The sequence below is a fragment of the Thermothielavioides terrestris genome, chromosome 1 (genome assembly GCF_000226115.1).
Source record: "Thermothielavioides terrestris NRRL 8126 chromosome 1, complete sequence".
Lineage (NCBI taxonomy): Eukaryota > Fungi > Ascomycota > Sordariomycetes > Sordariales > Chaetomiaceae > Thermothielavioides > Thermothielavioides terrestris.
The window spans coordinates 6,779,297-6,792,253 of record NC_016457.1 but is presented as its reverse complement, the minus strand read 5'-3'; the positions used below and the strand labels follow the sequence as shown (position 1 = coordinate 6,792,253).

Here is a 12,957-nt window from a genome sequence, read left to right as displayed (position 1 = left end):
CGCGCCGTCCTATCTGTAGCGCGCTTAGTCTACTGTCCTCCAATCAGCGGCCGACTGGTGTAGTGGTTATCACGTCTCGTTCACAGAAGTTGGACACAACTGGGGTATTATCCCACCGAGAAGGTGCCAGGTTCGATCCCTGGGTCGGTCAAGCTTTTGCTCTCCCAACATGAGGCTCCACTCACGTTGAGTTCAGATGGGTTCATCGCGCCCCTTTTTTACACTCTGTTCCGGGAGCTTGCCGTTCAGACAGACAGAAGTCAACGCTCAACACCCCCCGCTCTGTTGATTAACGTTAGCTCCTACTCCGTACTCTCCTGTGCCTAGTCCCGCTTTCCCAACCACAACAAACCCAATCTCCCCCATCATTCGCTCTCCCGCCTCCCCGCTCATCTCGCATGCTCTAGTCCCAAACCAAGTGAAGCCCACAACCGTCCCCGGAAGGCTACCTGGCCCCGATGAGAAGTGTCTCCAGTCTATCCTCTCGCAATGCCCAATCTCAGTCTTTCAGCCCAAGCGCAAACCCGCTTCCCCCTTCTGAACCCCGAACAGCCAATGCAACGCAATGAAGTGAAATGATCAAAAGAACCAAATGCTGTCCGTACAGAAATGCCCTCGTGGCCATGCTTTTCTGAGCAATACAACACAAAGAAAACAAACGGTGACGCGTCAATGCTCCCTTCCTTGCTGATTCCACTCCCCCCGTACAATACCCATACCAATAACCAATACCATAACCGCGCTCAGCCGGTGCGTGACCCCCGTCCGTGACTGTACCAGCTCCCTTCCTAGCCCATCATCAAAACCGCGCAACAAAGGCAAACCGCGTTCATCCATCCAAAGCCGTATCAAGCAAAGTAGCTCTTCCAGAGCACGCCCTCCAGATCCTCCAGCTGCTCGGTCGTGAAGTACTAAAACAAGATCCCATAGTCAGCATACATTCTAGGAACGCAAGTTGAAACCCACAAAGGTGAGAAGCGAGAACAGTAAAAAGAAGACAAACCTTCTGATCAACCCCCCAACTATCCTGCCTGGTCTTCTTGAACTCGGCCAAGATGGCCTTGGTCGCCTTGCCGACCACGCCGGGGTCATTGGCCGCGCGGGTGGCCAGGTGGGCGAGGACCTCGGGCATCCAGCGCGGGGGCGGGGTGGCGTAGGGGAACGCCTCGATGAGGGCGCCGAGGCCGAGGACGGCGGCGTGGCGGCGGACGATCTGGCGCTGCGCGTCGACGGGCGTGTCGGTACCCGGCACCTTCTTCTTGGGCATGGGGTTGAGGCGCAGCTGGCGCTCGAAGCGGTCCTTGAGCTGGTAGATGACCGGGTTGCGGATGGCCGCGGGCGAGCAGCGGATCATGCCGGCGAGGGTGGCGCTGGCGCAGTCGCGCACCTCGAGCTGCGGGTCCGCCAGCATGTCGCCCACGGCGTCGAAGAGCATCTGGCGCTGGCGCGGCTGCGTGAGGAACAGGCGGCGGAAGTAGACGACCTGCATGTTGACGAGCGCGCGCAGGCGCTGGTGCCACGACGAGGCCGTCTTGCCGACACGGATGAGCGCCTCGATGAAGGCATCGTCCTCGCCCGACCGGAACGGGATGTTGGGCAGGTGCCGGTACACGTGGTACGCGAGCTTCATCAGCTCCGGGTCTTCCTTGACGTCCATCATGTGCAGCAGCTGGTCGATGAAAGGGTCGGGGAAGAAGGGCACGAGCTGCGTGCACTCCTGCGACGAGAGCATCGTGTCGAGCCAGATCAGCACCGTCTTGGAGCCCGACGTGTAGCTGGAGGGCGTCTGCTGGCCCGGCGTGCGCTCGCGCCGCCACTGCTCGAGGCGCGCGAAGACGCTTTGGATGGTGGCCGAGAACTCGGCCGAAGGCTGGTACGGCCGGATTCCGATCGGCGACTCGGCCTTGTTCTGCTCGAGCAGTGTCGACACGTCCTTGAATGACTCGTGGTACCGGGTCCGGTAGATGGTGGCGATGAGGCGACCGAGTGCCTCGCGGACCGACTTGTACGGGTGGTCGAGGTGCGCGAGGCAGTCCTCGAGGATCGGCTTCTCCTGACGGAAATGCCAGCCGGCATCGTTAATGATGAACTCGACGAGCTGAATCTTTACCGACTCCTTAAACGCGGCGTTCGAGTTCATGTCCAGCCGGAATGACGCCAGCGCCTCGGTCAGCTCTCGCGACCGCCTGGGATCCTTGGTATCGATTATGACGTGCAAGCATGTCATCCAGTAGCCCACGTTGTCCGGGGTCAGGTCATTTGCTATGATCTTGAGCATCATCGGCGCCGCGAACTTCCAGACCCGGTCTCGCATCTCCCTCGGGTCGTCGGCGCTGCCGGAAAGCAGAGCGCCGAGAATCTCAGCCGTGGCGCGGTGCTGGTGCTTATCGCTGCCGTCACCGTACACCTCCTGGACCAGCTCGACGACGTCGTCCAACGTAGCGGCTGTCTTGCCGTAGTGCATCAGGTCGAACACGTTCATGAGGAGGATGAAGTTCTGCATGCGGAAGCGGTCGACTCCGGAGTCTCGAGGCTCCTGCTTCAGGTAATCGAAGCACGCCTTCAACCAGTCCCTGGTGATGATCTTCCCTATCTGCTCGCGCACGGCCTCCTCGACCTCGTCGTAGGCCAGGAACGGCTTGGGGTAGGCGCGGAAGACCGTGAATTGCTTCCCCCAGGCCAGCCAGCCCGGGTAGTCATTGTCGACAAAGTACTCGACCTCGTCGTAATTTTCGAACTGTGCGAGGAACTTCTCGGTCAGATGCGGATCGTCCGTCGGCACCGGGACTTGGAACCTGTTCTCCTCCTTCTCTGCCTCGAGCAGGTAGTTTCTGTACTCGTGGCCGTAGACAGCCCGCATATCGATGGCGGTGAAGATGGTCGAAAACGAGGTCAGATAGTTCGACCGCAGGTTGGGGTGCTGATCGTTGGTCCCGTGGGCAATGAGATCGATGAACTCCGGGTTGGCAAGGGTTTCGAACCGAAGCGACAGGTTCGCGGCAAAGGTGATGCAGCGGTTTGCGACCTTCCAGTGGGACTCGCGTGCCTTCTTCGTTATTTCAAGACCCAACGACGCCTTCTTCGCCTCAACCTTAGTGCGGCGTTCCTTGATGAAGTCGTGCCGGCGCTTGATAGCTGCCGAGCAATCCTCAGTGGGCCGGATCGTCTCGACGATGTCCCTGTCGAAGATGATCATGCGCTCCAGGGGTTTTCCGAAATCCAACAGAGGATAAACGGCCGACGACAGGAGGTTCTGGACCGACTCCTTGTCGACGCTGGCAGTCTGGATATAAAGCCGCATCAAGTCTGGCGCAAACCGCCAGTCGCGCATGGCCGTCTTGATCAGCGTCGTGAACAGCAGGGTATACATAGCCCCCTTGATGCGGTCATGATCGTTCTCTTCAAGCGCCTTGCGCAGCCTGTCCAGAACCACGGGGATGACCAGCGGCCGGCCTCCGAGGAGCACCTTGAGGGACGAGTCTTGGGCGCCCTGGGCCACCCGCCGCACGTCCGAGTACGAGGATGTACACGACTCGGCTAGGTCGAGCAGCAACCGCTTGTCCAGCTCGCTCTTCTTGCGGTAAGCCGCGTTGTACTTGACCCGCTGCAGCTGGTAAGCGTCCGCGCGCTTGATCAGCAGCGGCCGCGGGTACACCTTGCGGAGCCCGCTGATCTTGAAGGGGGAGATGTCAGCCTTGTACAACCGTACCAGACGCTCGAGCGGATGAGCCGAGCGTTCGATGCCCACGTCCGTGATCCACGTCCTGTACGCTGCATACAATGCGGTGAAGCATGCCACGTCGTCCTCCTGGTTCGCATTCAGGAAGGCGTGTGTTCTCGAGAGCAGCCTGCCGATGTCCTCCCGCAGAGCGTGGATACGGTGGTACACCGGATCCTGCGGACGCAACAAATACCCAGCCGGATAGTGAAATTGCCGTTTGAGCTCGTCATCGTCGGCAACCTCGGCGAGAGGATCGTCATCCTCCTCCATCATCACGTCGCCGTCTCCACCGGCTTTGCTGTCCCCGTTTGCGGGCCGGCCGTGCCGCTCTCCAGAGGCGCAGATCGGGTCGAACAGCGTGGCGACGCCAGAAATGATCAGCCGAAGAGCAGTCAGGCTCCGTGACAGCTCGTCAGACCACTCTTTGTTTTTCCCTTTCCGGCTAACCGGCGGGTCATCGCTGATTAGCTGCTCGAGCCTCTTGGAGGCGCTCTTCGCCTGACTCTCAAACAGCTGAACGGCGAAGAGAATCTCGGCCTCAGAAGGACGGTGCCACCTGATGGTGAGCTCCGAAGGGGCGGTTACACGGCCCCAGTCGTGAACGTCGAGGCCACGAGCGGTAACGTCCGGCTCGTAGAGCCCATTGTCGATGGGGTAAGTGTGCGTCAAGTTGAGGAGCAAGTGATGGATGTAGTTGGAGATGTGGATCGTGGGCAAACCCCGGCACTTCTCCTGCATGTACTCGGCGATACCGAAGAGCTCCGACTTGTACCTCAAGACCTCGGCACCGACGTGGACGACACACATGCTCAGCATGCTGACGTGCCAAACAAGAGCCCGGTCCCGGGGAAGCACCTCAGTGCCGCTGCTGCGGTCCGAGGCTGCGCCGTTGTAGTCAATCTCGTTGCGGATATTGACTATCAGCATCGGGATGAAAACCTTCAGGGTCTTCTCCGGGTTGACCTTGCAGAGCGCGTTGCAGATCCATGCCATTGCATCCCGGGCTTGGTGGACCACGTGGCTGGACACAAACGCCGCCAGCTTCTCCAGCGCCATGTCGAAGAGTTCTGGCGAGAGAGATGCAAACAGGGGCGTCAGAGCCGCAGGGAGCGTGTTGATGACATTGTCCTCGGGCGAGCCTGTGCGGAGGTGGCTGGCATCCGGGAGGTTTTCTAGCAGGGCAAAGACCTTCCCCAGCAGCGCCAGGACGAACTCGCCGAGCCCGGCAGTCGACGAGCGCAAGATGTTGGCCTCGTCCTCGTCCGACAGCTCTTGGTCGTAGCAGATCTTGACATCCTGCCCTTCGCGCTCCATCCTCTCCATCTCGCCCTGTACCCAGTTCATGGCAAGACTCGTGTCGTGGATGTTGTCGCCCTGGCGCACCAGCGGCACAAAGGGAATGCTGTAAGCAACGCTCTGTATGAAGTTGAGAGTGTACTGCGTCTTTCCCAGATCATTCGCATCAATCCCGGGCAGCGCCAGCGCCAGCAAGGCAGTAATATGACACCGGTATCCCTTCCGTTTTGACATAATGTTCGCGATCATCTGCAGCCCGCAGAGACTCGAGGTCGTCCGGTGGACCTCGACGAGCCCTTGAAGACTGGGATAGAATCGCTGAAGGGCGCCGGGCAGCATCAGGTCCGGCTCAAGGTAGGCAAGGCCCTGGAGGGTTGAGTAGTAGTAATTGACGGCTTTGGAGCTCTTGGCGAAGAGTCCCATGAAGGTTACTTCCTTCAGCGCCAGGACGAAACGCTTCTTCAGCTCGTCATTGATCCGGCGCTCCGGGGGCACGTCCAGCTCGCCACTCTGTTCACGGTTCCAGCGCGAGACGAAGATGTCGGTCAGGAAAAAGGTCAATTGCGCCAAGAAGCCTGTCCACGGCCCCTGATTCGACGGGTGGAAGAACGTGTCAATGGACTCCATCAGGCCCTCGAGGTTGGCGAGAACGGAGCTCTCCTGCTTGAGGCAGAGGGGAGACAAGGAATGCGCAATCCAGCGGGCAGCCATGTACGGGACGGGGTACTTCTTCCTGTCCTTGTCGAGGTAGACGCCCAGCCCCGAGGCGTAATCCAGCGAGGTGTAGGGCGAGTTCGCCTGGCCGACGGGAATCTCGGTCAGCCTCAGGATGGCGGTGAAGATGAGGTCGGACTGCTCGCGGGTGAAGATGCCGTGTTCCGTGAAGGGAACGTGCGTGCAACCAAGGTAGTCCCGAGCCATGCGCGAGAATATGTCAATGAAACAGACGTCAAACGCCTTGGACCGGGCCATGAGAGACCACAAGTGGAAAAAGGTCGGAACGAAGTCCGAGGGCTGGGATTGAGGCTCGGTAGGAGGCGCAGGACCGGTGGGCAACATTGCATTGAGCACACCAACCACGATGTAGGCGTTCGAGATGGCAGCCGAGGTGCTGAAGAAAGGGAGCACCTCCTCGAGGATGGCCCGTCGCTCCTTGGGGTCGAAGTAGGAGCTGGCGTGCAGGCAGAGCTTAAGGAGGTGCTTTTGCACCCTTCTGCGCGAACTTTGATGGAGAGGGGTCTCTGACGGGAAGACCAATGCCTTTATTTCCTTCCACAACGGCCGCCAGTCGAGGATGAGATCTTCGCCAGGCTTCAGGTAGTGTTTCTTTCTAGAGAAGTGGCCCGATCAGTATTCCGTAGAGAGACCTTGAGACCAAAGAGTGATCGCGCAGGGGGGGCTAACCTCGTCAGAGTTATGACCATTCGAGCAAACCGGTCCGCCGTATTGCTCTCGAGACCGGGGGCGAGAGCAAGATGGTAGTACAAGCGCGCTAGGCGTGCGCGGAGGTCCCTTGTCATCTCGAATTTGAGATTCAACCAACCCTGAAGCTCGCGCGTCCAGTGTAGAGCACCGGGAGAGAAATCTTCGGCCATGATGGAGATGTACAGATTCTTGAGGATCCCGCGCAGCGCAGCGTCACGGTGGGCGTCATCCTCAACTTCGAAGGGGAGCAGCCGGAAGTAGCTGAAGGTGCGGGGGCGGTAACGCTTCTTGTCATCTTCCTGCTGTTCGCGGCACGGGAGACCAGGTGAAGTGGCACGCGAGATGGTCTCGACGGAGGAGAACAAGCCCGAGACGAACGGAGGGGCTGCTCCGCCGGCTGCGGCAGCAAAGGCTGCTGCAGCGCCGGAGGGCGTCTCCAACGCTTCATCCATAGCTGTATGGTATCGTGCCGCTGAGCGGAGGACGGATGCGGCCGAGCTCGAAGGGCCTGCCAACTCGACGCCGGTCCACAGCGGCAGCTACAATTGCTGGCGTGGGTCCCTATGATCACGGGTTGCCGGCCAGCTGGGGGAGGAGTGAGGACAGTTCTAGGTCGGGGGGTGCGGAAAGTCCCTCTCGGTCATTTCGCCCTCTGGAGGAAGTGGCGTGCGTTTGAGCAATCGGCTGCGACAAAGGTTTGTTGGCGTGTTTGGCTGCCACCTGCCACGCGTGTGCAACACGGTGTCTCCGCAAATCGGCACGTGGCAAGTGGGATGCTGGATCTGATCTGAAGCAGCGGGACTGCGAAGGACAAAACATCAGCTTCAGCACCGGGGCAGGAGGGCAAGCCGCAGATTGTGGAGTGGTTCAGGTGGAGGATCTGTTGTTGGTTACAGCGACGACAAGATGCAGATGCAGGTGGCAGAGGGGCCTCTGACGCCAACAGACGCGGGGAGGGGACACGCGAAAGGGCGCACCTTCTCGGATGGTACCTGTCAAACCAGCCCGTATTGCACAATGCCACGGGGCAATCAGGCCGCGATCAGTTCCAACCCCAAAGACGCCGAATTGACCGCTGTTCCTGTCCTGGGCTCCTGCAGCGGATCAGGGCTGCTTGCGAGGTCGACGAAGGCGACGGAGCTTGGGAGGTACGGAGTAGGTCACGACCTGAAGGGACAAGCTTGAGTGGGCCAACCTGACCAGCCAGACGGGGCCCAGCGCTCGCTCGTCGCTGAGGTGGGGGCTGCAGTGGGCGCACAGGCCTCCTGCTTGCAGCTCCCGGACCGGAACCAGTGCCGGGGGCTCGGCTGTCACGCGAGAAGCGCCGGGGGGCTGCGCTGTGGGATCAGAGCGGATGGAAGAGATGGAAATGGGGAAATAGTGTAGACTTTAAAAGGTTGGCAGGGTTGCTGCTGAACGATAGTTAAAGATAAAATGGACTAACCTATGCGGTGGGTTCGCACAACTACCTGTACGGAATACTTGAAGGGGTTCAGCAACAAACCTGGAAAGGAGGCCGAAAAAGCCGGGGGAGGACACTCAAACCAACCCAGATCACCAGAGGAATCAGAAAAAGAAATTTTTTTGCACTTCCACAGCTCAACGACCTCTTTTGGCATGGCCCTACTTGCCTTTTTGTACCTATGCAGGAAGCAGTTTGTGCTCTCGCTTGTGTTACGCAGCCACTTCGGCCTAGAGCTGCAGGCACCAAGCCGGCAACGCAAGCTTCCAGAAGCCGACCCCTGCCTCAAAGCAGACCAGCCAGTCAGCTCGGTCAGCTCATGAGACCCACCTTGCTCCCTTCCTCCATCCTGTACACTACTTCCGTTCACAGTGACGTTGCAAGACCTCCCGCCGCATGGTCACGCGCGTGACAGGGCGGCAAACAGCGGAAGGTCTCTCCATGGCCGTCCCCAATGTCCGCTTCTCCAAAGAGTGAACACCTTGCACTGCTCGACGACACGGCATGGCTCTGTCGCCGCCCCAGAGACCACTGCCAATCCGAAGCCTGCCTCTCAGCTTCCCATAAACCGCCTCCAACCGCCAGCCATCTGGATCAATGACAAACACCGCAAAGTAGTCCCCGCCGTAGTGCTTCCTCCCGCCGGGCTGCCCGTTGTCCAAGCCGCCAGCCCCCATCGCCTGTGGGTGGAACTCGACCTCGGCCCGCCGCATCTGCGTGTTCAGCGCCAGGTGGAACCCCGGGCCTGGGCCCGGGCGGCGTCGCTGCGCCCCCGAACTCAAAGACGTTGAGCAGCTCGTGGGCCTTGTCGACGCCGTAGCCGAGCGTGCGCGCCCGGACCCCCGCCTTGGTCCCCTGCGGCGGCAGCGCGGCCGCCGCGCTGTCGTAGACCAGCCTGAGGCCGAGCGGCGCCAGCACGGCCGTGTAGAACGCCTTGGAAGCGTCGTAGTTGCGGACGCCGATAGAGAGAGAGGTGGCTGAGCGGGTGGTTTGCAGCCATCGTCAGACAGGTACGAACATGGAACTGTACTGCTTGATTGACATGACGGGGAGCGTGAGTCAGCGAAGGAGTGTCGACCCCGCGGCAGGTCGTCCTTTCCTGGCCTGAATGGTGGGCCATTTGCCGGAGAAGGGGGTTCGCACGGCACTGCATGCGTCGCGGATCATATCATCTAGAAGCATTAGGTTGCGAGCTTCCATCGGGATTCTGATCGATCTTGTCTTGCTGCAACGTGAAGCAAAGTAGAGGCATCGATGCTTGTTTCCAAACAAGTCCGCACAGGCTTCTCATTATCCGGAACGGAAATGGAGGGCTGTATTGGCATGTTCAATCATCTCCCAAGCCGGCATCGACGACGTGCTCGTTGGCAATCACCGCAAGCCAACGAGTTTTACTCATACTTAGTAGCCTAGTCGAGAACATAGAAGGGATTGCCACACACACAGCGCAGATGGGTGCATTGATATGATCCACGATATTTATTTGAATCACCAAAAGCTAGCTTAGAAGTCCGCAACGATGCAGAATAGCAGCGGTCTGCGCAGCCTTGATGTGAAGCTCTTAGGAGTTAACCAGCAACACGTCCCCAAAGACGTGGAACTCAACGCTCGAACGCCCGGAGTCTCTGCCTTATTTTCTTTGGCTCTCGCAATCTGACCATACCAGGAGCAGGGGCACCAGCCCTCGGCTCCGCAAGGAGAACCATTCCGAATCAAACCCTATCTAAGGCATCCGTAGAATCAATCTTCGAAAGTCTCAGGCGTTGGCGGAGGCGGCTTGGGAGGCGGGCTGGGAGACGGAGACGGGGCAGCGAGCTTTTGGATCGGCATCGGAGGAGACATGTGTCCCATGGTGCTGGACGTTGCTGTATGATATCTTGAAATGAGTGGACTTGAGATTCTTAATGTTGCTTGTGGATCTTTTGGATCGGAAGCTTGAGAGCTAGGGGGGCTGTAACGGCTTCCAGAGTCCACGAATTATATGCCTTCGTGCCCTTTGAGACGAGGATTGGTGGGCTTGCCCGGCCACAGCACACTCACATAATCATTCCAAAGAAGATACACCAAACCAGGACAAAGTACGTGGTGTGTGGCGTTGCAGCAGTAACTCTATGACACGTAAATGGAAGACACGTAGGATTTGCGGGTTGTTGACAGGTCATGAGGAGACAGGACTGAGATCCCAATCATCCGTTGGATTTACAGAGAAACATAAGAAGGCAATGTCCCCGGAGCACACCAACAGACTAAGAAACCACAAGTGTGCATTCGAGTCCTAGGAAACTAAAAGAGCATGCCAGCATGCCATTTCCTTATTGTGTTGCGCCGTGATGTGCTCCCCCCTCCTCTCCCCCTTCAATCAGTACCAGCAACCCAGATGCCTTTTACACTGGTCGCACTTTACTTTTTGGCGAAAAAGCTTCAACCTCCGCTGGCGAATCACTGTGCACTCGCTGGCCTTACGCAGGCCGCGTTCGACGGCGCTGCACTCTTCCAGGTAGTAAGGTCCCAGGGCGATCTCTCTGCCGCACTTGTCGCAGAGCGTGAAGTGTTGAGTTTTGTAGCACATGATGGCTTGTTTGTGAACTCGAATGGCCGCTGCTTGGGCAGTTTTGCTTGAAAACTCCAGTGAAATACGGCTTTTCGTTGGCAGAGGTCAAGCAGCGGTCGATGGTCGAGGCACAAGGGGGGAGGCTGGAAGCAGAATCTCTGGGAGCGTCCGCAGGCAATTATATGTAGTCATCTTCTTTACTGAGGGCTGCTCAATCCCGTGCCCTCGCTGTTATTCGCTGACCCGACTCAACTTGCTTTGAGGGTGTGTGCTCTAGGTTGACGCCTGCGTGGAACAAGGAGGCTGGTCTGTCGGCTCTTCCCATTGAACTGGCAGGCTTGGAACATGTTCCACAACTTCAGAGGAAGGAGTAAGGTAGTGCTATCCACTACTGACAAGTGTCTCCAGGAGATCAGTCTTTCATGCTAAGCTCAGGTGACTGGGGGAGCAAATTGACATCGCTGGCCCTTAATAGACCTCCAACGAGGGCTCGCTGCATGGAGCTTGCGTCAGGGAAGGTTCAAGGTTCACTGACTGTTCAAGTCTCCAACCTGTAAGGATTGGTTCCATAAGACCAAGGCCGTATTCGCACTGTCTCGTGGAATCGTTGGTAACCTAACTCAGCAGTAGCTACTGAGTATCGTGCCCCGTTCCTGGAAACTGGCAAATGCTTGAGGACACCTACTCTCTGGACTTCCCTCATTCCATTGAAACCACCCCCTCAAGAGCACCAGCTGCAACCGCGGCACCGGGTGAGTGTGTGCGTGCTGGGATTGTTCTTGATGCCAACCAGGTTGATCGTTGGTGTGTTGCTGTCCGCCATTCGCTTCACATCGCTGAGGGCGACTGAGCGCTCAGGCCAGAAACCTTTCCAGCGAGCCTCCCACGCCTGCCAGAACCATTCCCACAACAACTCAGAACGCGGGCAGCGACGCGGTCCTGCTGACTGAAGTCTGAACCCAATCGGTCGGCTAGGGTGCTGAACTCACGGTGAGCTAGTTCCTAACATTGTTGTTTATTTGTTGAACCCTGCTAACACTTTGTTATCCAGCGACGAGCGACGAGCAGAAAATAATCGCGATCAATCGGCCATGTGCTGGGTCAAGAAACTGCGTGCCTACCGATGCACGCACCCCGACTGCACCGCCATCATTCCGAGTCGCAAGGTCTACGTCAAGTGCTTCAAGATCGAGGAGGCCAACCTGCCGTGGGGCTCGTGCCCGAGCGTGGCGTACGAGACGCGCGTTGTCGACACGCCCAAGGCCGAGCAGGCCATGTCTCACCTCAAGTGTCCTGCCTGCGCCCGTCGTGCCCGCGAGTGGGGAACGAAGACCACGACGCAACTGGAGGAGTGGATGGAGGACGTTGAAGCAGACCTGCGGGAGGAGCCGAGCCGGCGGCCGGCGCTGGAGAACGCCTTGGGTATCGTCCGGGTGAAGAAAGAGGAGGAGGAAGACGAGGTGAAGGTAGTGAAAGAGGCGTTCAAGAGCGAGGCCAAGAAGAACCAGCCGGCCCAGCGGTTCAAGCAAGGGTGGAAGAAGGACTATAAGGGGGTTGGAAAGTGGTAGTAGGACTCAGTGGCGCCATCGGGCATAGCTACTCCCTCTCCAGGAGCCAAGCTCACGGCTTACGCCTCAACAACTCTTTGGCCATGAAACGGGACCTTTGACTCTGGATTATTGCCTGTACAGTATCCATGGAACTTGAATGCTTCTAGGCCAGGGCCTGTACTGAAATTCTCATGGGTGATGCGGATAACTTGAGCTGAGGCCGATCCTCTCTTGATTAAGACTTGGATGGCTCATGACTCTGGCTGCCCATCTCTTTCTTCTGTCCTTGATGTCTGTTCTATTTTCAGCTTCTTTCGTTTTCCGATCCTCTCGCACATTTCTTTTCCCGGCTGCGCATGTACATAGGTAAGCAACTACACCGGATCTCGGCCTTACAGACGGATATGCAGCGACTAATCAAACTAATTGGGAGTAACTTGATTGAACTGACTGTTGCTTCTCCGCCCGAGTCCCTCGTCCGCCCACAGCAGCGCGTCTCTCGAGCACGCTTCAACGTTGCCAATCAATGTGCGAGTCGCGGGCCGCCATGCTCATTGGAGGCATCTCACATCGGACATGGCAACGAGGGGTTAGGGTTAAGGATAAACTGTGCACCCGGTGACTTGCCCCTTTCGGAACGTCCCAGGTGACCCTGCGCCCTGCTGTGTTGGTCAGCTGGGCAATGCCAACACCTCGCACCGCACCAGTGACAGCACAACGCGCGGCTTGCGGCCACAGAGACAGCGTCGTGTCGTCTTGCGGACCGGGTGCGACGGGGACGCTGGCGCAGAGCTCTCTCTCTTGGCGGGCTTGATTTGCTGTGAATGCGCGGGCTTAACTCAAACCCGTCACCCCGACCCGCCCCTCCAGGTCTCCTCATTGAGAACTTTTCGGGGTGGCAGTGCAATCGCCGAGATCATCAAGTTACGCGTCGCTCCCCGTTTCTCCCAAC

General features: G+C 58.4%; 3 protein-coding genes and 1 non-coding gene across 4 annotated transcripts; 2 read left to right on the top strand and 2 right to left on the bottom strand.

The window, feature by feature from the left end:
• The first annotated feature begins 48 nt into the window (after window positions 1–48).
• Window positions 49–151, top strand: THITE_t27. The gene has a single exon. It is a non-coding gene; the product is annotated as a tRNA-Val (tRNA).
• Window positions 152–519: 368 nt separating this feature from the next.
• On the bottom strand, window positions 520–7,475 carry THITE_2109576 (uncharacterized protein). The gene is made up of 4 exons (XM_003650249.1): window positions 7,420–7,475; window positions 6,422–7,243; window positions 1,004–6,347; window positions 520–911 (listed from the first exon to the last, which is right to left on the bottom strand). Exons 2-4 carry the CDS (start codon window positions 6,892–6,894, stop codon window positions 849–851), a joined length of 5,880 nt encoding a protein of 1,959 aa, XP_003650297.1. The 5' UTR covers window positions 6,895–7,243; window positions 7,420–7,475; the 3' UTR covers window positions 520–848.
• Window positions 7,476–8,065: 590 nt separating this feature from the next.
• Window positions 8,066–8,948, bottom strand: THITE_2141938 (uncharacterized protein; the record flags this gene model as incomplete). Its single annotated transcript, XM_003650248.1, has 4 exons — window positions 8,066–8,083; window positions 8,474–8,602; window positions 8,643–8,881; window positions 8,930–8,948. The coding sequence occupies 4 exons, from the start codon at window positions 8,946–8,948 to the stop codon at window positions 8,066–8,068; spliced, it is 405 nt and encodes a 134-aa protein (XP_003650296.1).
• A 2,558-nt stretch (window positions 8,949–11,506) lies between these two features.
• Window positions 11,507–12,053, top strand: THITE_2109572 (uncharacterized protein). The gene has a single exon (XM_003650247.1). It carries the CDS (start codon window positions 11,547–11,549, stop codon window positions 12,021–12,023), a length of 477 nt encoding a protein of 158 aa, XP_003650295.1. The 5' UTR covers window positions 11,507–11,546; the 3' UTR covers window positions 12,024–12,053.
• Window positions 12,054–12,957: the final 904 nt, after the last annotated feature.